The sequence below is a fragment of the Toxorhynchites rutilus genome, chromosome 3 (genome assembly GCF_029784135.1).
Source record: "Toxorhynchites rutilus septentrionalis strain SRP chromosome 3, ASM2978413v1, whole genome shotgun sequence".
NCBI lineage: Eukaryota > Metazoa > Arthropoda > Insecta > Diptera > Culicidae > Toxorhynchites > Toxorhynchites rutilus.
The window spans coordinates 60,423,341-60,447,764 of NC_073746.1; the positions used below are offsets into that span (position 1 = coordinate 60,423,341).

The window sequence follows — 24,424 nt, forward strand, 5'->3', positions numbered from 1 at the left end:
TATTGATTCAACAGAAAAAAAAAGTTCGTTATGGCCACCGTTCGTTTTTTCGAACACTCAATTTCTCCGGCTCCGGCTTGTGTTCTTTAATCAAAGTAATACTGAAGAAAAGTTAGCATATTTTTGTAATTTATTGGGTTTTTTCATTGAGATTGATAACACCTTCCAGACCACTGGTTTTGAATCAAATTTATTGCCCACTAAAGTTATATAAAATTGAATGAAATCGATGGTCAATGGTAGCTATCTTTTGGTGCGAAAACATTACCATATATTTGCTTTCCAACAACATGAAAAATTACCAAAGTTGCTGTTCGATTTTTTTAACACTTGGTACAAAATGAGTAACTCAGATTAAACAAATATCACGAATAGAAAGTACAAAAAACGATCACTTATATTAGTTAAATCAATTCAGCATTCAGGTTAGAGTCTGATAATCAGATGTTCTGGTTTGAATTTGTGTAGAACGTATATACAGTGACTCAAATTCGTAACCGTACTCCACCATGCAAATCTCTTTTCCATTCTTTTGAAAGTCGAAAACAAGCATTCGGAACATTCTATTTAGACAAAGTCATAGTGTCATATAAGAGTTAAAAGGTTTGCTATCTGTTTTCAGAATAATGGTTTGTATTTCTCTAAAAATGCCGGACCCATCTACGGGAATAACATCTTACCAGTAAGACATTGATGTGTTCATGCTGTTGGAATAATCAAATTACTGATTTTTTTTTTGCTGAGAAACGATTTGTCCCTCTGTTCAAGGGCATTCAAGTTACCCTTCCTAAGCACATTTCATTACCTTTTGTTTGTTCAATTTGATTTTTATCGATGGTGTAAAGGATCAGAATGTTCACTTGAATGTTCATCCTGAAGGGAAATATGAAGAAAGGTGCCAACAAAATGTGATTGAATCGAGGATTCAAGTTTTGCCAAGACAATGAGCCAGAGCTCGAGACATATAAAGTTCGTATATGGTTAAATTACAATTGCTCAAAAGTTATTGATATTCCTCCACAATCTTCCGACATCAATCCCAGTAAAAAACTGAAGAAGTTATCTGTGTAGGAAATTTAGAAACCATGAAATTTCTACAAATAAAGATTTTAAAAATCACATTATGAAAAAATTAATAAATACTTCTTCATAATACACCAAAAAACTCGTATATAAGGCTAAAGACAGCTAAAGATAGTTGCAATGAACAAGGTACACCATACTAATGATGAAATTCGGAAATTGGCCAACGCCTTCGAAATCAAGAAGAGATTTCAACCAGCGTACGATTATGAGTTTGAGTTAGTTTTCATACATTAGCACATACATTCGCCATTTTTAGAGAAATTAAAACCATTGCACCCGTGGCCGAGTGGTTAGCGTCTCACATTATCATGCCGGTGTGCGGGTTCGATTCCCGTTCTGGCCGGAGGATTTTTCGTCAAAGAAATTTCCTCAGACTTGCACTGTGGTCACGCGTATTCTAGAGCTTGCCCCTCGGAATACATTCAAGGCGTGTTATTTGGCTTAAGAAATCTCAACTAAGTATTAATGAATGACGCTAGTTAATGCATATGTTGAGACGGCAAAAGTTCCACAGGGAACGTTAACGCCATACAAGAAGAAAGAAGAAAACCATTATTCTGAAAACAGATAGCAAACCTATCAACTCTCATGTGAAACTATGACTTTATCTAAATAGAAAATAAATAAAATGTTCCGAAAGTTTTTTTTCGGTTTTCAAAAGAAGGGAAAATAGATCTGTATGGTGGAGTACGATTACGGGTTTGAGTCACTGTATGCAAAGTTATTCGATTACTAGTTTTCTGGAAATGAATTCCTATAGAAACAATGAATAATCATTATCAAAAAAATATGCTTACCTATAATGTTCATGTATCTTAACTCTCAGTGGCGCCTCATTTATGAAGCCACCCTGAAGCATTTCGAACTGTCACACGAATTCACGATTGCGTGTTTTCGAAAATGCTAGAAATGAAAATAAACAAACTGTCGTTGGTGTGTTGGTTTGATAGGTGAGGAAAACAGCAGATTTTTGTTCGAATAGTATTGGTAGTAAGTCGAGGCTTGTCTAATCGTTGTCAGTCTAATGGTGTGTTTCGAGAGTAGTACACGGGTTTTCGAGTGATTCTAATTGAATGAACTAATACGTTGTGCAGTGAATTGTTTGGGCGAGGTGGTGCTTTTTTCATCAGTGCTCCCGTAACTTACGCTTCCGGAACGTCTAGTAGGCGGTTCGCTTCCAAGTAGAAAAAACTGCGATCTCGTATGTGGAAAATTGTTCCCCTTCCATGATTGGTTTGTCGCTAAGAAAACTTGGAGGTGTTTTCTCAGGTGAAAAGTTTAGTTCCTGAATCAACGAATGTTTGCAGTAAGAAGACCGAGTATATGTAATGGAATACGTGGAATTGTGAGCAAAGTGCGTGGTAGAGAAAAACAACTAAATTAGTTCAAAGAGAAAGCTAAATTGTTTATCGGGCGAATTAGGGAACAACCACCAGCTGAAACATGTCACCAGCTTTCTTAGCGGTGATCGCCGTCATCCTCTGTATCCTGTTTCGATTATTAAATGTTAACAGTCAACCGCAAATCCCCCAACTGCTCTGCCGAGATGGCCAGTTCATGGAGTGCTTCAACAAGATTGCTCCGATGCTCAGGGAACCGTAAGTAAAAAAATATGTTTGACTTCAAAAATCTATCATCCAAAAAGTTCGCTCCAAATGTTCGAAGACAGTCGTTTATTTAATTCGTTGGGTCACATTGACATACATTCAAATATACCGATTTAGGAAGTGAGAGGATAGCACAATAAATTCCAAAGAAAGATTATGACAGCAAAACAAAAATGAAGAAAAAAAAAGCAAAGCGGATGGAAGGTTTACAAACAAAATGTTTCGAATAGATTTGCGTTTGTGTAAGTTTGATGGATTTCAGCTTTTCTCAAACAATCAATAGGTTTAAATAAAACAGTTATTGTGAATACTTATTATGCTACCTATTCCGAGCCATTGTAACATTTTTCTAAACACTCAAATTTCGTTAATAGATAAATGTCCAGTTTCGCGTCCTGTTGAACAAAGGTTTAAGGTATTTGTTGTATATCGATTTGAAATATTTAAGGACAATATAAGATGTAACCTTACGTCAAAGGATCCATGGAAAAATATTGAATGCGATGCTGTTCGACCTTTTTGATTCTGCTTTCATGTATAACGTCCTGGTGTGAATTGACTGTGTATTGATGTGAACATTAACACGTTGAGCCATAGATTTTTCTTGATGTGCTTTTCGTTCCGTCCGCATCAAGAGTTTTCGCACAATATCAGTGTCGGTTCCCGCTTCCAAATTTATTCATTGTATATAAAAAAAAGTAGTCAGAAATTCCGCTAAAAAGTAATCACATATCGTTTAACAAGTAAATACAAACCATGTTCGTTTTTATTTCCTTATTTAGTGACTGTCAGTCACAGTGATTAACATTTTTCCAAATCCCTAAGCTCATGTCAGTCCCTAGGGACCGACACGGGACTCAACGTGTTAATGAAGCTTACATACTGTCAGCAATATTACCAATTCGTCAATTAAAGGCCTTTATGCATATGACCAAAATCAAAAGATCCGAATTTCCATCATAATTTCTTTCATAATAATCTTTCAAACCCTCTTTCTCTGATTGATTGATAATCAATAAGAGAGAAAGAGAGAGAACGACAGAGAGAGCGAGAGATAAACAAAGAGAGAGAGGGAGAGAGAGAGAGAGAGGGGAGGGAGAGAGAGAGAGGGGAGGGAGAGAGAGAGAGGGGAGGGAGAGAGAGAGAGGGGATGGAGAGAGAGAGAGAGGGGAGGGAGAGAGAGAGGGGAGGGAGGGAGAGAGAGAGGGGAGGGAGAGAGAGAGGGGAGGGAGGGAGGGAGAGAGAGAGAGAGAGGGGAGGGAGAGAGAGAGAGAGAGAGAGAGAGAGAGAGAGAGAGAGAGGGAGACAGAGATAGAGAGATAGAGAGAGAAAAAAAGAAATAGAGACGGATGGGGTTAAACCAATTTACTTATCTTTTACGGCGCGTCTCAGACGTCGTTTAACGCAAGCAATCTGTTTATACATTTTATTGTTGTATTTAGTTCAATGTATTGAGAAATACAACCACAGAACCAGCAGAAAATATGATTACTAGCCTACAACTGCTTTTTTTTCTAAAAAAAGTACTGAAAAATCAGGGGACTCTTGAGTCGACACCCTGCGTCATCACTTAAATTGAAGGACTTGTAATTGGTTAGTTCACTTGCAATTCGCGATCAACGTTGACATTAGTTAGTCGATCGATAAATAAATGCAAGAGTGTCCCGCGTCTTGCAATAAAGTTCCTCATGGCCATGATGTACGAGTCAACACGGAGAGTAAGTACAATTTCAATATGAATCGCATTAACGATGATGCGTGCAAAGGATGATTCCCTTCGTTTTGCGATGCTTCGACCGTTCATAGAGCTTGAACAGTCCACTCCTGTATAAGAAAAGTTCCTATCTGCAGGGCAGCAAGCAGTCAGTGGGATTTCAGGATTTGGAATTACATGCATGCAAACCTAGCACCGTTCCTGGATCTTATAAGGGGCTGTCCACATACCACGTGGACTACTTTAGGGGGTGTAGGGGTTACGAAAATGTTCACGGTTGTCCACGATGATGGGGTATGGATAATTTCCATGAACAAATAAAATTATTCTCCATTTTTCAATCTGTATTCATGAATGCAGCAATCGGCCCGTGTCAAAACAAAAAGAAACTTTTTAGCATGCATGCAAACTTAGTAGCATGCAATTTTCATACCGATTCGCCCTCCTTTCTAATTGATTCAACCGTTGCTGGCACTGTGTAATGAGACTCTGAGAGTGCCGGCCGGGTATCCATACTAGGATTGGGAGATTTTTAGAAAAAGATCGATCTTGACGAATCGATTTTCTAAACAGCGTAGGGATCGATTCACTGATTAAATCGGTACCAAAAAATCGATCTTTGCTGAATCGGTCTTTGAAAAATCGAATGTATTTGTACTATTTATTTACGTATTCTATTTAATTGTCGTCTTATCTTTAAACATGGAATAAAAATTTCACATCTTATTCAAACATCAAAGGCATTTTATTTTGATTCTCAGCATAAAACAGAAAGAAAAAACCCAGAAAATTTTCATTTTCCAGGGCATTCATCTTGTACCGCTATGGAATCATTTAATTAAATAAATTAATTGAATATTATTATCAGTAATTTGACAACTGATATTTGTCCAGAACTCCGCTGACATTAATCACATAAAATCCAACCGTTCCATACGTCTGACATTTAGTCGAAACCTTGGTAGTAGTCCCAGTTCTATGAAAAACGTTTGGGCTGGACCTGATGTCACCATCCAATTTAATAACAATTTTCGCTGTCAGCCTAGTGAATGTGATGGTGTAAATATAGCTCATGACCTATTTTGTAAGGACCAAACTTACAAAACTGCTTCTTCTAAGTTTACGACCACCAATTAGATAAATGGAAGCCTTGACTTGAAAGGGATCCAATGGTTATGAAATTTGTTGGTGAGATTAAAAACAATGTTCACTTGAAAACAAATTTACATAAAATTTTTTACGATCAGAAAGATCGAGAAGATGGATAAAAAAAGATCGATTTCCGTGATTTTTTGGGGCACAAAGAATAGATCCAAAAAATTGAAAATCGTAGAGGAAAATATCGATAAAAGATCGCCCAATCCTGATCCATACTTCTCTATTATCTCTTTCCTTGATCATTTTCATTTCAATATATATTCTGAAAGTAATGCACATAAACTGTGAGTGATCGATTTATTTCCATTGTTAGTAGATGATAATTTATTCCGCCAGAATGAAGATAACACCACAGGCTGTTAGTATTTTAGTATTGAAAATGGTCGACATTGTTTTTTTAAATGCTCAAATGCTGTTTCTTAAATGGGTTTTGATTCAGTTTCCGTTCATGATGATAAAACCACTTCGTTTTTATCTCTTGAAAACTTTCAAGGTTTTACAAAAATGGAAGACGAACAAAAAATTCTATTTGAGGTGTCGGGTCGTATCTCTGAAGAATGGTTTCTAGCAGCGATGCTCTTTATTGCTCTTTATTGAAATGTGGTAAATTGTGAAATTGGTTGGCCCGGAAAGTTCGTGTCGCCATTGATGACAGACAAATCGAGGAATCTATCAAGAATAATACTCGGCACATGACGGATGAATAAACAGATTCATACAATTATCAAAACATTCATAAATTGCATAATGCCAAAAAATATGGATCTTGTATCTCATTCCTCCCTAATGTAACGCAAGCCATATCCCTGAAGCATAACAAGTAACACAATCTCGACCCGTAATTACTTCACGATAAATCTCATCTTGTTCGAAGATATTGAAAATCAACATACTACAAATGGTTGTGTCCCATTTACCCGAAACACGTTTACCCGAAGCACATTTACCCGAATGTAACGCATACCCGAATGTAACAAATACCCGAATGCAACGTTTACCCGAATGCTACATTTACCCGAATGGGATGTTTACCCGAATGAAGAAGGAAAAATTCCGACAAATCAGTTTATGAGTTTTGTCGAGTGTGCTGTAAGGAAGTTACGATGTAAACTGAGAAATTGTAATGAGGAAATTCGAAAAGATGTTGAAGACTTCGCTGTGTCATTTTTAGAAATTAGACCCGCCATCGGAAGCGGTGGCCTCACGCAAGTAAACCTGTGTTCCACCAATTGCCCGGTTTGTTTGAAACATAGGAGACGATCCTTCAGTCAGGTCCGACCGAGCGTTAGCGAGCGTCGGATTGCATACGTTTACCTGGTGCATTACGTTTGCCCGGTTAATTATGCATGTCATGCATTTTGATTGCCTGGTTGCGAACGTGATGCACCAGATAAACGTATGGCGTCCGACGCTCGTAAACGGGCTGCGTCATCCATAAGAATGGATGGACTTAATAATACGTTATAAAACTGCATTCTTTCACATTTCATTATTTTGAAAAGGATTTTATTCAATGCCAGTATTTTTCGAATTGTACTTCCCACGAAAAATACTTTTTGAATGGAAATGAAAGTATGAGACAAATATGATCTTTATATAACACTGATCAGAACTAAATATACAAATACAAATACAAATACAAATATAGTAAAATTTGTGTATTATTTGAATATATCCTTCTTTTGGGTAACTGTCGCATTCGGGTAAATGTTACATTCGGGTAAACAGGTAAATGTCGCATTCGGGTAAGTGTCAATTCGGGGATATGTTACACTCGGGTAGCTGTCGCTTTCGGGTATTTGTTACATTCGGGTGAATGTCTTTCGGGTAAGTGGGTTTCGGGTAAATGTGACACAATCCTACAAATATCGTAACGTAATCCTACGTCAACTGTGTGGTCATGGTTCGGATACAACCCTACAGCGTTCTTGTTTTTCAGAAAATCCTACTTTTTCTGTCCACGTGGTATGTGGACGGCCCCTAACACAATCTACGTTACCTGGAAACTATGTTTCTTTGGAGCAGCTCATTTACGATGATTTTATGGTTAAGACGATGATACAGATCATTATAGGAAGGAACTAAGAGTACCATAATGTAGTAGTCTCTCTGGATTAGTCACTTATATCTATTGCCATTTTGATAACTCCGTGCTTTCTCGCATTTCTCCAGCATCTGTTCTAGCAACACGTCAATGAGATAAGTGAAATAATTGAGACTAGCAAAATTTTCTGATGTTCAAACAGTCATAACTTGTCAAAATATATACTATTTTTAATTGGTTTGATGGGGAAATTGACCTATTTTTATTTGTCTGTTCTTTATTATGGGTGTCGTGCTACATGCTCACAGTTATATCATAATAAGGCAAATCTAATCGTCACTCGGTTTACTTTTCAACAGCTGCGAGGCCTTGTTTAACATCGCGCTCGATTCGTTTGGCAAAAAAAAACCGGCGACGCGATAATACAACGAGGAGCTGTATTCGGTTGAGCCCGCAGGAATGAAATCATTCATGCACTTGGAACGACTCGAATGATTATTTTGTTTGCTCTGAGTCATCATCGTTTTCTTCTCGTCGTCGGTTCTACATGCGTTGGCTCGTGTTGATTATGCAAATGGCTACATACCGCGCAAGTGACAGGTGAATAGCTAATATTGTTTGTTATTGTGGGCGAAATTTTGGGAAGCCATCGACAAAATCATGGGAATTCTCTGAATTTAGACCCAGAGATGATGAGAAATCAACACAATGATAATCTAGGAAAATATTTAAATTGAGCTAATCCCTGAAAGAGATAACTTTCCTCGTTTGAAAAATTCAACTTGATAATATTGATAACGTTACGAATACATAATTTTGGGATTCACTTGAGAACGAAACGAATATCTCAAGGTCAATTACGACAGTTCAAATTACTATGGAGCGGAAGTACATATAGGGGAACTGGAGGGAATGTGGTCACCCTAAGAAATATGCCCATTTCCTGTATCCACATACCACTAAAATTCCCGTTCACTCTCATATATCACGCTAGAAGAGATAGATTTTTGCTTTTTTTTTGGCCAAATTTGTTTAAATCATTATTGGTTTTGGTTGTGGGGTAGAATATTTTTCCTAGGTCAGAACCACAAAAGGGACCCCTTTAGGAGCAGAAGGCGATAAGGTATATCAACTTTTGAAAACAGAACATTGTCAGTAGTAATCAACCACTGACCACTTTGCCCCCCAAACAACGAAATGCGAAATAAGCGAAATAATCGCTGAAATTGAACAAAATGTCTGTTCACCTCCCCTATAATATGTGAACAGTCCTCGAAGCTGTTGATTTGTCGCAAATATCAGGTCAAATAAACTAAATTTCAATAGAAATTCCTTAAATTCGAAACGCACAAAACTATGGCCGAATGGCTACCGAGAGAGCGTTTTTTGTTTTTATTTATACCTTGACATGCTACAGCTCCACTGTAGTACAAAGTGACTCATAAGTCATGAAATTCTTCAAACATAAGATGACTATCAATATGGTGTCAATTGTCAATAGTTATACTACCAAACAGGTCAGTGACCATTTTACCCCACGTGACTACATTACCCCCACTACCCCTAATACGTCGATAGTATAGAAGGCACACATTATCAAGTTCATGTGTCATGCGTGAATTAAGCCTTTTCAGCTGTATATATTTTTTGTTAGTTAATGATGACATTAGTTATCTCTCTGATATATTCAGGAAAAAACAGTATCTGGTGGAATTAATCCAACTTGCGACAGCAACAACCGATTATATAAGACGAATCACATTACGTTATCTATTCCAAATTCAAATCAACACTGAAAGTATAGAATCACATGTAATTGAATCGCTTCCTCTACGATCATTATTATTCAGATCCATACACATCAGCGGAGTACAATGGTTGCGTAGTTTCAGTTGCACGGTCACGGAATGATAATGGTACCAACCAACGTCAACGAACGTTTATTATAACACATCATAAGCGCTTATTGGTTTAGTAATTGTTTTGGATATCGTGGAGTTCATTCAATTGGTGCACCTTATCGATACATCTTGTACTATAGAGAAGGAATTAAAACTCCTCGTTGGTAAAAAGAAAATACGTCAACGCATATTGTACCAGAAGTTCTAGATGCTACGCGTACTCTCTGAATGAACGATTTGTAGATTGCGTATTCATGCGGTTGTACGCCCAAACTAGCATTGGCAGAAAAATGCTTTTTCGTGTGCTGAGGGGTGAAATTAACAAATAAAAGCATCTTTTTCAAGAGACCTGTCTTTCTCTCGGATTGAACGTCAGCTTGGAAATATTAAATTTTTTCTTGAGATAAGTCTACTTTGAAATATAATAAAAATATTTTTTTTTTAAATCCAAACGATGTCAAGCAGAGGATCAAACAAAAACCGGTTGAAATGCAAGACTATTTTACATGACTACGCTATCCACATAGCTACTGGTCCTGTTACACATATGCGGAAGATATTACACCACATTATAAAATGTTGGATCTTAAAAGTATGTATGGTGTTCGTGAATAAATCAAAACACCGATTCTTTTCAGCGTGATGCTTGAAGCTTGAATTTTAATGTTTATTAATACAGTGTTTAGGGAGGTTATTATATTAACTCACAAATTCGGTACGCCTTTCGGTTTTTCTTCTTCCCTGAAGAAATATTCTAGGCTCCTTTCTAAGGCCCTAATGATGATTTTAGTTCAATCGAATTTAGACATTCATCAAATATAGAAACTTACTTATAAGTTAGATTTAATAAGACTATCACATACACGATTTTATTCGTGAGTTAGCTTCTGAGATTGCTAAGAATGCATAGTTTAATCTTCAGGAGATTACATACAATAAAAAATATAAGTTCATACCTAGGGTATTTTAACAAAAATGTAGCTCACTTCAAATCGTTTCTTCTTCTTCTTCTTCAATGGCACTAACGTTCCTAAAGGAACTTCGCCGTCTCAACGTAGTATTACTTGCGTCATTTTTATTAGTACTTAGTTGAGATTTCTATGCCAAATAACACGCCTTGAATGCATTCTGAGTGGCAAGCTCTAGAATACGCGTGATCACAGTGCAAGTCGGAGGAAATTTATTTGACGAAAAATTCCCCCGACCAGAACGGGAATCGAACCCGAACACCCGGCATGTTAGTTATGACGCTAACCACTCGGCCACGGGAGCACAAATCGTTTCACGCGCTTTAAAAATCAATTCAAATTCTGTATAATAATGTTTCTTTTATGTTCAAGTACAAAACAATCTTTTCTACTCAATCGACCTGCATTGACCTAATCTCATTTGACTGGTGTCTGTGTCAGTTCCCTTATCTAGATTCGCGTCAGTGATAACGGCAAGGTTACAAAATGTGGGGCTGTATCATCAACATATGGAAAGCGTTTTCTGATAGCAGAAAGGAAAGCATAAACGTGAATCTTTTCGGTCGGGGGCCGTGTATGTGGCAAAGTATGCGGAAAGAGTTAATTCGTTCTACGCATATGATCGAATTTCAACAATGATAGAATTATTGAACTTTTTTATTGTTCCGGGATCTGTTCGTCTTAAACTGGCTCTACTTCAAAAAGTACGCTACGTAGGATGATTTTGTTCCGTTTGAAACATGAGAAAATTTACTATAGTATATACTTGTAAAACATCTAAATTAGTGGATTTAAATAACATTTTGGAAGTAAAAAATTTTAAACGATAGTGGTTTTGAAGTGGTATTGTTAATTTTAACCAAAAAAATATAATAAACTTGATTGTTTCTATTAATCAAATTGAAGCTCTCGAACCGCCCAACAATTTGTTCCTTGACACTCAACTTCTATCTTTTGGAATTCCGCTGCTATATCGTTATAAACAATTCCTGATGAGAATTCTATCAAAATCACGTTTTTCGCTCAATTGTACCAATTAAATTTTACCTTAACGTTTAAATATCACATTTTTTTCTTGAGATAAGTCATATTTGAAATAAAAAAAAACATTTTTTCAAACTGTATATAATCGAGTCTAAAATTGTATATAATCGAATCAGAATATAATCGAGTGCATTAAACATTATGACGATTTTGTCATTATTACGCCTCTCTCTTGTAGGATATGAAAATGAGCACGTTGGTAATGTCAAAAATTTTGCGCAGGTAGAACAGAATAGGCTGCCAATTGAGACGTTTGGAAGAGTGATATCTTATCTAGAAGCACTAATGGTTTTATTTAGCCAGCTACACTTCCCCAAATCCACTTGTACGATCCGCCTTTCCTTCCCAATAAATAGTAATAAAATACGAAAAAATTACAGGAGATTGTGTTCAAGACACGACCGCATTGTTAACGTAGAACTACGCTGTGGTTTAATTCAAGTCGCTTGTTTATATCTGCGGATATTATTTTATAATGCTACGAAAATTTTAAAATAACCATTCTACCGGTTTGGTCGCCCTGAAATGTTTTTTTTATTGTAGAATTATATGACGATAATTGTTTGATGATTCATTATTGTGCTCGCCGAACAAAACATGCTCGAGATAAGCGAAGCTGTCATCCTTAGTGGAGAAAGTTTTGCTACTGGCAAGCGAAGCCACATCACATACAAAATTTTACTTTCTTGGTGACTAAATAAACTTTTTTTTTATCTGTATTATAGTGACTTTCAACTCATTTGGCTGGTTCATCACTTTTACTTCCATTTCTTTTTTATTTTTTTGGAAGAAAACAAACTGTTGAGATGATGATGTTGATGTTGAGCTGATGATGTTGAGTTTCAGGCACGGCAAAGGTCGATATCTGATGTTATTTCTGATGGCTAAGGCAACATACCTCCACCAGAACTAGTACGATCCATTCTCAATAGACGATAATTCGGAACCCGAAGGTTAATATTCGGTTTAAGATGCGTCTCGGTAATGATAGCTACGTCGATGCTGTTTGTCACTAAGAAATCAGTGAATTCGATGACCTTACTCTTGAGAGAGAAGGCATTCCAATTAATTAGCCTGAGAGATGACCGATCCATGATTGTAATAGAAATGTAGCATGACTTGCACTTGTTCCTGTTGGTTGCGACAACTTCTAGTCTGTCGATCTAGTTCAAGAAACAGGGTTGCAAGTTCTTGCATGCTATAAAGATCCTCACTAGAAGAAGAATGAGGTGAAGATGTTGGCGTAGGTGGTAAACTAATAGCTGCAACCTTACTATAGCTCGGTTGTTCTTTTTTTTTGGCTTTTCGCTGGAAGAGGCCGTTTGGGGGCGACTTGTAGGGAGTGGAAGAGGGGGAAGAACAGGAATCGTACGAGAAACCATATGAGGGAACTCTTTGTCAGTAAGCTCTGGAACCTTCTTCCTATTCTGTGTTTTATCAGAAGCTTGCTTCCGGATACGTTTGAAATCCACATGTTTTGTACAGCTACAGGCTGGTGGCTTGGTGACTTTCGCCACAGTTAACGCACTTGCGAGGTTCTTTTTCAGGCATGCTGCAAGTGCTTGTTAGATGGTCAGCAGCACACTTGCCACAACGAGTTTTCATGTGACAGTTTCTTGTTCCGTGTCCAAAACCAAGGCAATTCGAACATTGCGTTACATCCCGATGTTAAGGTTTGTATCGGTCCAATTTTACCGAGATGTTGAAGATCTCACTGATTACTCTCAGGCGAGTTATGTTGGTTGATCATTTCTTGAAGTGAATCAGATACAAGACATTGGAATACCCATTGTCTGGTGTTTTATGCCGAGTCATCCGATATACAGCCAACGGATGAATACTGTATGATTGTTCCAGATCCTTTTTAATATCCTCCAACTCAATAGCAGGAAGACCCCGCAACACCACTTTAAATGGTTTTTCAGACGGGGTATCGTGAGTGTAAAACTCATGCTTTTTTGATTCCAGGTATGATCCTATTATTTTATATTGCTCCAAAGTGGGACTAGTGAACTAATTTTTTTTTTATTTATTTTTTTATTCATTAGACTAAGTAGTCTAATCCCGATGCTGCATATTTTAAAAACTGGCTGCAATTTCAGCGCCAGCAGTTCAGACCTATGTCCTTCGATGTTGTGAAATAAGGTGGTACTTTCACCTTTTTCTCAACATTTACTTTCTCGAAAGTTGATTCCTCTTCGGTATGACCATCCAATAACGCATAGCGGTTTTTTCTAATATTGGCTCCTTGCCGGTGTCCGATCGATGTCGTTTGTTGGTGCCATGTGGTATGCCTGGGTCGGTTGACCGGGTTTTCCCCATTAGTGCAGTCCTCAAGGGCAGACAGGTGGTTGATGAATCGCAGGTAGACAATATGAAAAGAGAAATAAATAGCTTTTTAAAAATCAGGTAATGAATGGAGCTCCAAACACGTCCGTCTCTGTCGACGGTCGGAGTGGAATCATGAAAGTTTGCCTCATCGAGATCCACTGTTTATACTCTAGGCAAATATTCCCCTTCGTTTTTTTCTTTTCCTTTGTTCACGGAGACTTTACTCTTACGATTTCCCCTTCGTTGCTCGTTATTGACAGCTCTGTTCGGAACAACACAAACACGGACAGAACAAATCTTAGGGAATTTCCGATTCGTTTGGTATGTAAATCAACAAAATCCGTTTCTCGGTAAAAATAGTTATTAACGTTAACTTTATCCCATAAAAACGTGACCTGTTTTCAGATTTGGCACCCTTAATGAAAGACGTAGTTCTACGGCAAAAAATATAAAATAGGAACCCACACAAATTTCCGAAGGCAGCATTCGTGGTCATAAGATATTACAATTGTCCTAAATATCCAACGTCAAGTTTCCGCCCGTACCTCTAGGTCCAAACCTTTCTATTTTTTATGCCAAATTTAAGTATATTCCACGACAAATCTGCAGAGTTCAAACCGGTAACTGAGAACAAGCCTGGGAGGCTGTGAAAACAATTGACATCGAAGGACATTCGCAAAAATATCTCTTATGCAGAGAACGAACTGAACATGGAACAGTAAAACTTTTCCCCTTTAACGCCATGTTGAAGGAATCCCTTCGAATACCAAACTATGGATACGTTTTAGTATTTCGTTTTTTTTTTTTTTTATCTTCGCTTATTTTTCGTCGGCCTATTTCCGCCACTTCAGTGCCAATCACCGACATATCAGGGAGGCGACTCCACCTGTTCCTACCTATCAGACTCAACAACTCATGAGCCGGGCCAACTTCTTTTACTTCCCCTCCGAAGGAAGACGTAACCAGAGATTTTTCGCCTCAGAAAATCCCAACGACGCCAGCTGGGATTGAACCCAGGTCGATCGGATTGTGAGACTGTTACGCTAACCACACAACCACTGGCGCCATCAAGTATTTCGTTGAATCCATTGAATTTAAGAACGCAGATAGAGAAAAAATGGATTTCTATAACCACAGCGCACAGACAAACTTTTCAATTACTTCCTCTATGCTTCGGTTGAACTCAATCCCTTAAACGGAACTTACAAAACCAAATCAATCGAACTTGTGAAAGTAATGCCATCGACAACGACTCATTGTTGGCCTTCTGGATACAAACTAAGTAATTTAATGACAATGTGGTGTGTTATCAGTTTCTCTCGCTGTTCTTCATAACAACAAAACAGCGGCAACAATCGACACACGGATATAATGAAAATTCATCGTACTTTGCACTCTCGACCGATAACCGCCGAACCGCGGAAGGAAATTATCTCACCGCACGGTTGGATACCGTTCGGTGCACAGTTTACCGGTGCTGTTTTCTATGATGCATTCCAGAGGCCGAGATTGGCGAAAGTGTGACCATTTGAAAGTTTTTGTGTTGTCAAGTCAACTTTGAATTAGTTCAATTTTCGCCCGATTCGGAGAAGATGATTCATCGTTTGTTTCCATGCGAACAGAGGCAAGTGGCACGCGAATAATAACTGACAATCAAAGCACTTTACAGATTAATGGCTTGAGGAGAGAAATTGGGAAGTGTGGGTAACGTGGTGCAAATGGAAGTATATTTGTTGTGTAGATGAGATTCCTATTTTTACATGGCATAAGTTCCACTAAACCTAATCTAGAGTAAAACGATTCGACGTTGTCAACATTGCCCATCATTTTACGCAATACTCACACTGGTGTGCAAAACAAATGAGTTCAGCGTACATATGATTACGTGTTTTTATTGCGAAACTACTTCCAATGACGGCACACGAAGTTACACTTACCCATTCAATCCAAACCGCAACCGTCATAGCAACGGCATAACTGATACCTAGCGCATAAGTAGAGACACAGAAAACTATCTGCATTGTAAAACTTCATTGAGGAATTTTACACCTACCTCCAGACAGCCGGCAAATTATGCGATGTGTTTTCGCTGTCAAAATTGCGCAAAAATACTCAATAATGGTTGGGCTGATGTCAGCATACGGTCCGAAAAATGATTACATTACAAACGCCAGACGGTGAGAACTATAAGAAAACATGGCAAAGGCGAGCTTACCGATAACTCACTTCACGTCGCCAAAGCGCGAAAAGCTCGTGGCTTCTTTTATTCCACCACAACAACAGCATGTTGTCTTATAGCTGACAAGTAATCATTTTACCACCATTTGAAAACAGTGCTGCAGAACCACTTACTCACTCTACTCTAGAATCCGGAAGGCCATCAATCACTGGAAATACTACAATAAAATCACAAACGACAAAAAAAAAGATTAGAACGCTGACTATTGAAGCGCAATAATTCAGTGCTATTCTGAACACTCCCACACGTGTCGTCTGAAGTATATAATTTGATTGCTTTTCCGCGCCAACAGAAATAGAAATTTCTTTTCCATCCAAACAATCGTTTTTATTGTTTTTTGTTCTATAAATATTAGCCTCCCAAAACTCGAGTGAAATATTCCGTAGAGAAAATCGATTTTTACTGCGGACTCAAGTGCAGCACACAGAAAAACAAGAAAACGACCTACTCAAGGGGACTCAACGGTAGCGATGAGAGTGTAAGAGTTGGAGATAAGTGTCTCATTATTTGATTAGGCTTCATCCCTTTTAAGTGAAGCTTTTTCTTCAGAGTTTCGTATGTGAAAAAAAAATCATCCACTTTTTCCTTTCTTACTCGTGAGTCGCTTCTGGCATTTGGTATCCTTTTTGCAATCTCAAAGATCGTGTCACCCTGCTTTCACACTAGCGAGCACGGTTGAATGAAACCGGAATATCGATAATTGGATGAGAGAAAAAGATTAACGCTGCACGTTCAATGCCATGGTTGGGGTCAATTTGTTGGGGATTTAATCGATAATTGAACTAATCAACTCACATAACTAGGGCAGGGAATATTTGGTCTACTTTTCGTATCTCTATTTCCTTATAGCTTACTTTCTCTAATTCAAGATACGCGTAAAGTACGTAAAGTACGTAAAGACGGTCGATTTTGTTAGTTTTTTATTCGTTTCGTTAATAAATTATGGTAATTATGGTAAGATGATTTTACATGATTTTTGTCTTATAAAAACGTGGTACATATTACATCAATTTGTCGATGTTCGCACTTTTTAATATAATCTTACAGAAATTATAACTTGTAGTTTCATTCGGTATGATTATTTACCAACTACAGCGTGGCGCACAAGTTACGCAATGCTCTCTGAAGGAAAAAAATAACGATCGCGCTGCAACTATCGAGCGTGTTGGTTCCTAAGCGGTTCAGTTGTTCGACTGCCGTCGTAGAGGTAATATATATGTGTCAGAGGTATGTTTGTGCAAATCGGTTGCTTTATGCGCCACGCTGTATTGCATTCTTGATTTATCTGGATATGTATCACAGAAATAGGACGCCTCATTACTTTCCCCTAGTTTACTCCATCTGAAATCAACTTTGCAATTTTTCTTTGTGTAACAACTATTCGTTTGTCAGTCATACAATTTGGGAATACAAAAAATGTTTCTTTGATGGTTTGACACCCCTTCCTCCTCTGGAAGGAGAAGGAGGGTCCCATAAAAATATTACACATAATTCAACAAAAATATTACACATATTTCAACCGACCATATCAACAACTAAACATAACAATTGAAAATTTACAGAAAACTCTGAAAGAAAATACAAAAATTCGGAAAATTGATTGAATTCGTTTTTAGTTCATTTGATGTCTGCGCTAGAAAAATTGATGGAAATATATTTTCAGGTGAAAAAACGTACTCTTATATCATCTAACTGTATAAATAAAAAAAAGAATCGACAAATGTGTTGGTAAGCGCAAACTCGAGAAAGGAATAGTCCGATTTGAGCTGTCTCCATTTTATTATATTTTCTGTATCAAACATGTATTCCATGTAACGGACAAACATGTTATTTGCAAGTAATTGATGAATCTGGAACAAGAATTGTGTCTGAAAATAATTTTACATTGGTCGATTGGTTTCATGAACGTTCACTTACTAAGAAAACATGAATATTTACTTTCAATTCAACTTTCATTGATAACAAAAAATAAATTTTATACGGGACGAAGTTTGCCGGGTCAGCTAGTATAGCATAAACAAAATAAAAATCAATAACCAATCGCTTCTAAAGGAGTACGCAAAAACTTTAACAAGGGGTAATGAGTTTGTTGTTCAACAGTATTTCACTAACATTCTTCTTTTGTGGCGTTGGCCGATGTGTTCCAGAGCAACCGTCTTTAAACGTCTTTCGGGAGCAGAGGCAAATTGAAAAACGGAAAATCAGTCGCATCACGAAAATTTCCCAATTTCAAGCGTCCATTGGTCATTTCCTAAGGATTTACGAGATTTTCGCATCAGTCGATTTGGGCACTCTCTAATAATCTGAAGAAAATTATATATTTTTTGAAACTAACTATCGAACAATTGGTAAATGTCGAGTTGCGGTGACTATTGTACTCAATCGAATTTTGCATACATTGGCGCAGATCGCTAGGATCGGTCCCTGAAAAGGAGCGTCGCAAACATCGCAAGCCCCACCCCTTAGTATTTCATTAGCCAGCCAGACAAGCCTGAAAGTAACACTCTAGCAGCGAAGAACATTTAGAGGGTCTCGGTACCCTAATTGGCTGCGCGTCCGATTGTGGGCTGAATTCCAGGACTCCAAATTCATTGATTGGCCTTTTCAAGGCTAGAGCCGAATGAATTTTGTAGTTTAAAGCCTCTATGATTTAAAAAATAAATCAATCAGTGAAAGAGAGCATTCAATATATTTCGAATATTTTTTATATTTCGCAGTTCCAAATCAATCGCCACTCTGTCTGAGACGAACCAGCCCAGAAGGCTGAAAGTCTCAAAAATAAAGAATAAAAAAAATTAAAAAATCGTCACAATGTTTGTTCAGGCTTCGAGAACGAAACGTCCGATTTGAGTTGTTTTTTGTTGTTGTTTTCGTCTTCGTTTCGCAATATACTAGCAGGCGTATTCAGTTGTCGGCGCTGATTGTAGGACTAATATGCCCTCATATGCCTCTTGCAACTCAACTTTTTTTGAAAAACGGTCCGGAAATGAAATCGAACGAAACTTTTAATTGAAGCGTATGTATTAACTAGCGTTATTTATTAATACTTAGTTGAGAGCCAACTAATACGCCTTGGATGTATTCCGAGGGGGAAGCTCCTGAATACGCGTGACCACAGTGCAAGTCGAAGGAAATTTCTTTGACGAAAAATCTCCCCGACCAGAACGGGAGTCGAACTCGAACACCCGGCATGATAATGTGAGACGCTAACCACTCGGCCATGGGTGCATACGACAAAACGACATAAATCCCATTTAAATGATAATGAATAGGACACTTTCGATCGTCAAATTAAAGCGTCTACTTTTAATGAAATTTGTGTTCCGAAATTGAAAGTAGAAATGAAACGAAATTTAAGAATCGATGTTTCAATCTGCGTAGTGGATACACACAATCGAAATTGAAATTGACTGAAGATGAAAAAAGAAGTAAAAATTCCTTCTCATTTTTTAGCTTCGAAATTGTCAAGCCCTGATAACAAGTGGCATCGTGTTACGCTATGCGGCGCTAGCAAGGCAAGATTTCGGATTACGCTAAAAATTTCCGACAGTTTTATTTGTTTGTTGAATATTATAGAAAATATATTTTATTTTATAATTTTTCTTCGCCGAAAACCGAAAACTCAACCAGGCTTCTGTAAATGTAGATAAAGTTCATGGTCCTAATACGCTGCCTACTACCCTTAAGGTCGTTTTATATTATCCAGCACGTAGCGTAAACTGCACGTACCGACACGGGCAGACAAATACATGATGTATTCATATTATCAGGCATAGCAACTTCTCTGTACGGACCGGCAGCGCAGATGGAGCAGAGAAATTTGTTCTCGTAGCGGGAGAGTAAATTCTCGTTGACGAAATTGAGCCAAGCGTAGCTACTAGTGATTGATCCGATGTCGTACCGAAGAGCGACGAACGCTCCCATACCACGAACTTCGACGTTTGATTCGTATGTAAGCTGCTACTCGCCCGTGTAGTTCGTGCCCGGCACCGGCAAAATATTCTTTTCGAAAATTCCTTCATGCATTTGTCTGAAACGTGCTGTGTATGCCCGGAGCCGTTCCGCTATATATACGCATACACACAGTCTTCAGAAAACCTACGCTGTGTTGCGCTCGAATTCAATTTTCATCAGCGTGCGCTGAAAACAAACGCACGCTGAAAACAAACTTCATTCTTGGCACGAAGCGCACCGAACTCAAAACAAGTGAGTTCAAAATCAGCACGGTGCAGAATTCACATACTAAATTCCCCCTCATTCTATACCCACACACACACATAAAATTCTAGCGTCCGTTTTGTCTTCGCTTGTTCTAAGCTAACAAACAGCGCACCCTCATACAATCCGCATCAACAGAGAAAGCAACGCAGAAAGACTAGATTCGAGCTCGGTTTAAAATTGGGAATATAAGCCGGTGTATGGATACGGTGCAGTGAGGATGTTCGAACTCAAAAGCGAACCGTGTTGACAACAGAACATTTGAACTTTGTTTCGGTGTGCGTTGATTCGTCCGGGCGCAGGTGTGCGCATGGAGAGAGAGTTCAACTGGGTGCAAAAAAAGTGTTGCACATCAGAACTGCGTTCAATTCCGAAGACTGCATACACATTTGAAACACATGCAATAATATTTGTCTTGCATGAAACGTGTCGTGCCGGTTACGATACGTGCCTGATAATATAATATTACCTTTATTCTTGTTTACGGCCGTCTCTGGCTTCCGTTCGACGGATTTGATTCGAATAATTTCGTGAAAACAGTCTTGTATTCATACGGATCCGTTCGAAGAAGACCTTTTTCGAACATAAATATGTTGGAGTATCAGATGCAAGATTTCATGCATAACTCAAATTTCATACAAGATTTCATCAAAGCAACGATATAAGTGTTACCCATACAGTGATCGTTCGTTAATTGGGCCGGAAAATCAACCCAATTTTTAAATTTTACTCACTAACTGGACTGCAAAACAGCAAAAACACCATTTCAAATCGAAGATGACGTCTATTATTGATACATAAATGTTTCGTAGTTCAGTTAACGCACGTCCTGTTAAATATAGGTTCAGTTGAAGACAGTCCAGTTTGCTAATGACTGATTTATATGATGGGGTAACGAACATCCTAAAAGTAAGTCTTTCGGGTTGCAGCAAAAATGATATCAATAATAGGAAGATGGCAGCGATTATCATGCGAGGATTACTGAGGCATTACCTCGCATCACATAAATTAAACGAAATGTATTATTAATTCATGACCCATATTCATAATTCTCAATGACTCAATTTCTTCTATAATGGATTGGGCAGTAAAAGCAATACGACTTGAGCTGGAATTTTCCGAAAAACGTGAACACTGATTTAATAAACGAACGGGATTCGCAATAAAAAAGTGTCGTTTGGAAGGCATACGAAAAAACGCATTCGTACGAAAGCTAGAATAGGTGTTTCATTCGAATTGTTCAATTTTCGAAAGTTCGAATGGATGGATTTGATTTGTATGAAAACAAAAATTCAAATTGGGCATACTTTCGAACGATTCTATTCGTTCGAAAACAAGAATGAGGGTGCATGTTTGTATAGGTGACGTAAGTGACATTTTTCATTTTGAACAAAATCTTTTTGTTTGCTAACCATTCTACACAACGTAATATGTATGAACAACATGCAACCGAACATTTGTTGATCGACAACATTTGAGTAATTTTGAAAAAACGTTTTCGATTAACTAAAGTTTGAGCGCATAACTGACGTACTTCCATACAGCTTTCATACATCGTTCGAAAATTAACATTTAGCAGTATTTTGTGTTGTAATCTTTGTCTACATTTCAATCAAATTTTCTGTAGAGTCCAAACATGCTTTTAATGATAGTGTCTTTTTTCATAGCGCTTTCTAATAGATGAATATAAGAAATTACTCAAACACTGCTCATATAGTTAGTATTCTCTGTTCACAGCACCACGATGAACGTAGAGAAAACATCTTGTTTTTTAGGTTGTAATTACTTAAATTTTTGAATTTGTAACTTCAAAGTGATGATGAAACTAATCAGATTGGTAATGAAATCTAAGTAATATAGACATGGCTGATGAATTGGATTCAATTTTCCTTCCATACCAGAACTATCATAGACTCGCAACAAACCCGAGGCACTTCTTCGAAACATATCATGAAATTTCTTCGAAAATAACTTGTTTTTATTCGACAACCACTGAAACTACCGACGGAGACGTTTTGACTATAATCGGAAATGTAAATACTAGTACTACAGGTGCTTACGTTAAGCTCTGCGAATAAATGTTCATTGAATCGATTAATTATCCCCATAAATTGACGTAAACTTTTTCCAAATAGAACATATGTTTCAATTCACAAAATCTCCTAGGTCCTATTTTTACCGATAATATTCATTAATAGGACAGATTATTTTAGATTTCCAATAAGGAAATGTGCATAATTATGCTTTTAGGCCAGAAAACAACGAACATCCTTTTTCCCAACACTAATGGTGTTGGTAATTACGTCACCTCTGCATACATGGGCAGTACGGTAACAGCGAATCTAGCGCAACTTTGGTCAGATCGATTCCGTTCCGATAATTTTGTTATGAACTATCACACCAATCGTCGTGTACGTCGATAAAATGATAATTGTTGTAGAAAAATCGTTTGGAACTATTCGAATAAGGGTGGTTCTATAAAATCAATGTACACCCAAACTAGCGTTGGCAGAAAACATATCATCTACGTCAGAAATGCTTTTTCGTGTACTGAAGGGTGAAATGAACAAATGAAAGAACCTTTTTCAAAAGTTCTAAAATGTTTGTATGTAGACATCTCTTTCTTTCTTTCAGACTGAACTTCTCTTTCCTTCAGACTGAACGTCAGCTTGGGATTGCACAAAAAAAAGGGCAAACGATGTCAAGCGGGGATCGAACCAAGGCTGGATGGAATACAAGGCTGTTTTACACGACTACGCTATCTATATAGCCACTGGTACTGTTGCATAAATGCGTTATAATATTACACTACATTATAAAATAAAGTTGGAAAGTTTCGGTCTGGGCCGTGTATGTGGCAGAGTATGCGAAAATGTTTAATGCGTGCTTATTTGCAATGTATCTTTTTTTGCTCGTTCATATTGCTCTTATATTGCTATGGTATATATATTATACAAATGCTGTACCAGTATGGGAGAGTAGCACATTTTTGTTATATTTAAGCTCCTTTAATGTAATAAATCAGGATGCCAAAACATGTGCTAAAAATTAAGTTCAGGTGTATAAGTCACACGAGTCAACGCAAAAACCGTCATAAATAGAATTTCCATCTGCAAATCGCTATTGCATCGTATTCATTTTTCATAAATCGGTGCCTCTCAAGTAAATTGTGACTAATGCAGAAAAATGTTTCACTTACAACAACGTCAAGTGAAAACATCCCTTTCTATTGACCAAATCTGACCGCTTTTGAGCGATTGCATCCTTCAAGTCGGGAAATTGTTAATAATAACAGTTACTCCTGATAATCTATTCTGCCTTGGTCACCGTTTCGCTTGAGGACCTTCTGGCACTTCCTGAAGTCCCAAAAGGTCGATTTCTCCCCGATCTTGAAAACATTTTTTCGATTTTTCATATTTCATATACTCCCTACTTGGGAGATTTTCGAGGGTAAAAAAATCAAAACTTTGAGCGTTTTTAGGCATCCCTAAATCATGTTCGATTGAGCTGAAATTTTGCACAGGTCATTTTTTGGGTCAATAAGCAAATTGTACATGGTCGGTTCTTTAAATTCGATGATTTTTTTTTCCATACTTCCATTGCCACCCTAACAAACAATTAATATCTGGAGTGGCATTATAATCTAGTTGCGACTAAGTGGGACAAAACCATACCAAAATATAGAACAACAACAAAATCTATGGGAGCATTTCATATGTTTCCCTACTTTCACACGTTAAGCCACGGGTCGTTCAGCTTTTTGGTAGGAAAACACCGACTGACTGGGACTGATAGTTACAAAATAAGAAAATAAAAATATATACGGTTTGTTTTCGGATATTTTACAAAATGTGACTACTTTCTAGTCGAATTTCTGACTTTTTTCTATTTATGCAATAAGTATCTTTGGGAACTTGGATCGACACAGATATTGTGCAAACGCTCTTGCTGAATGGAAAGTGCAGCATGAAAAATTTGGGGCTCATCGTGGTAAAACCAGTGATTTATAAATGACTTTGTAGTTATCAGAATAAAAAAAACATACAACAGATATATCGTTGTTTTTGATAAACATTTTATTTAATGATCGATATGTAATTATGTATTATTTTAT

At 37.5% G+C, this 24,424-nt stretch overlaps 1 protein-coding gene across 1 annotated transcript in view; it reads left to right on the forward strand.

Moving 5' to 3' along the window:
- The first annotated feature begins 2,075 nt into the window (after positions 1–2,075).
- LOC129777714 (abhydrolase domain-containing protein 2) overlaps positions 2,076–24,424 on the forward strand; it is a 57,029-nt gene continuing 34,680 nt past the window's right edge. Inside the window, exon 1 of the mRNA XM_055784152.1 lies at positions 2,076–2,684. Coding sequence (XP_055640127.1) covers positions 2,530–2,684 — 155 coding nt within the window. The 5' untranslated portion in view covers positions 2,076–2,529. The remainder of the gene's footprint in view (positions 2,685–24,424) is intronic.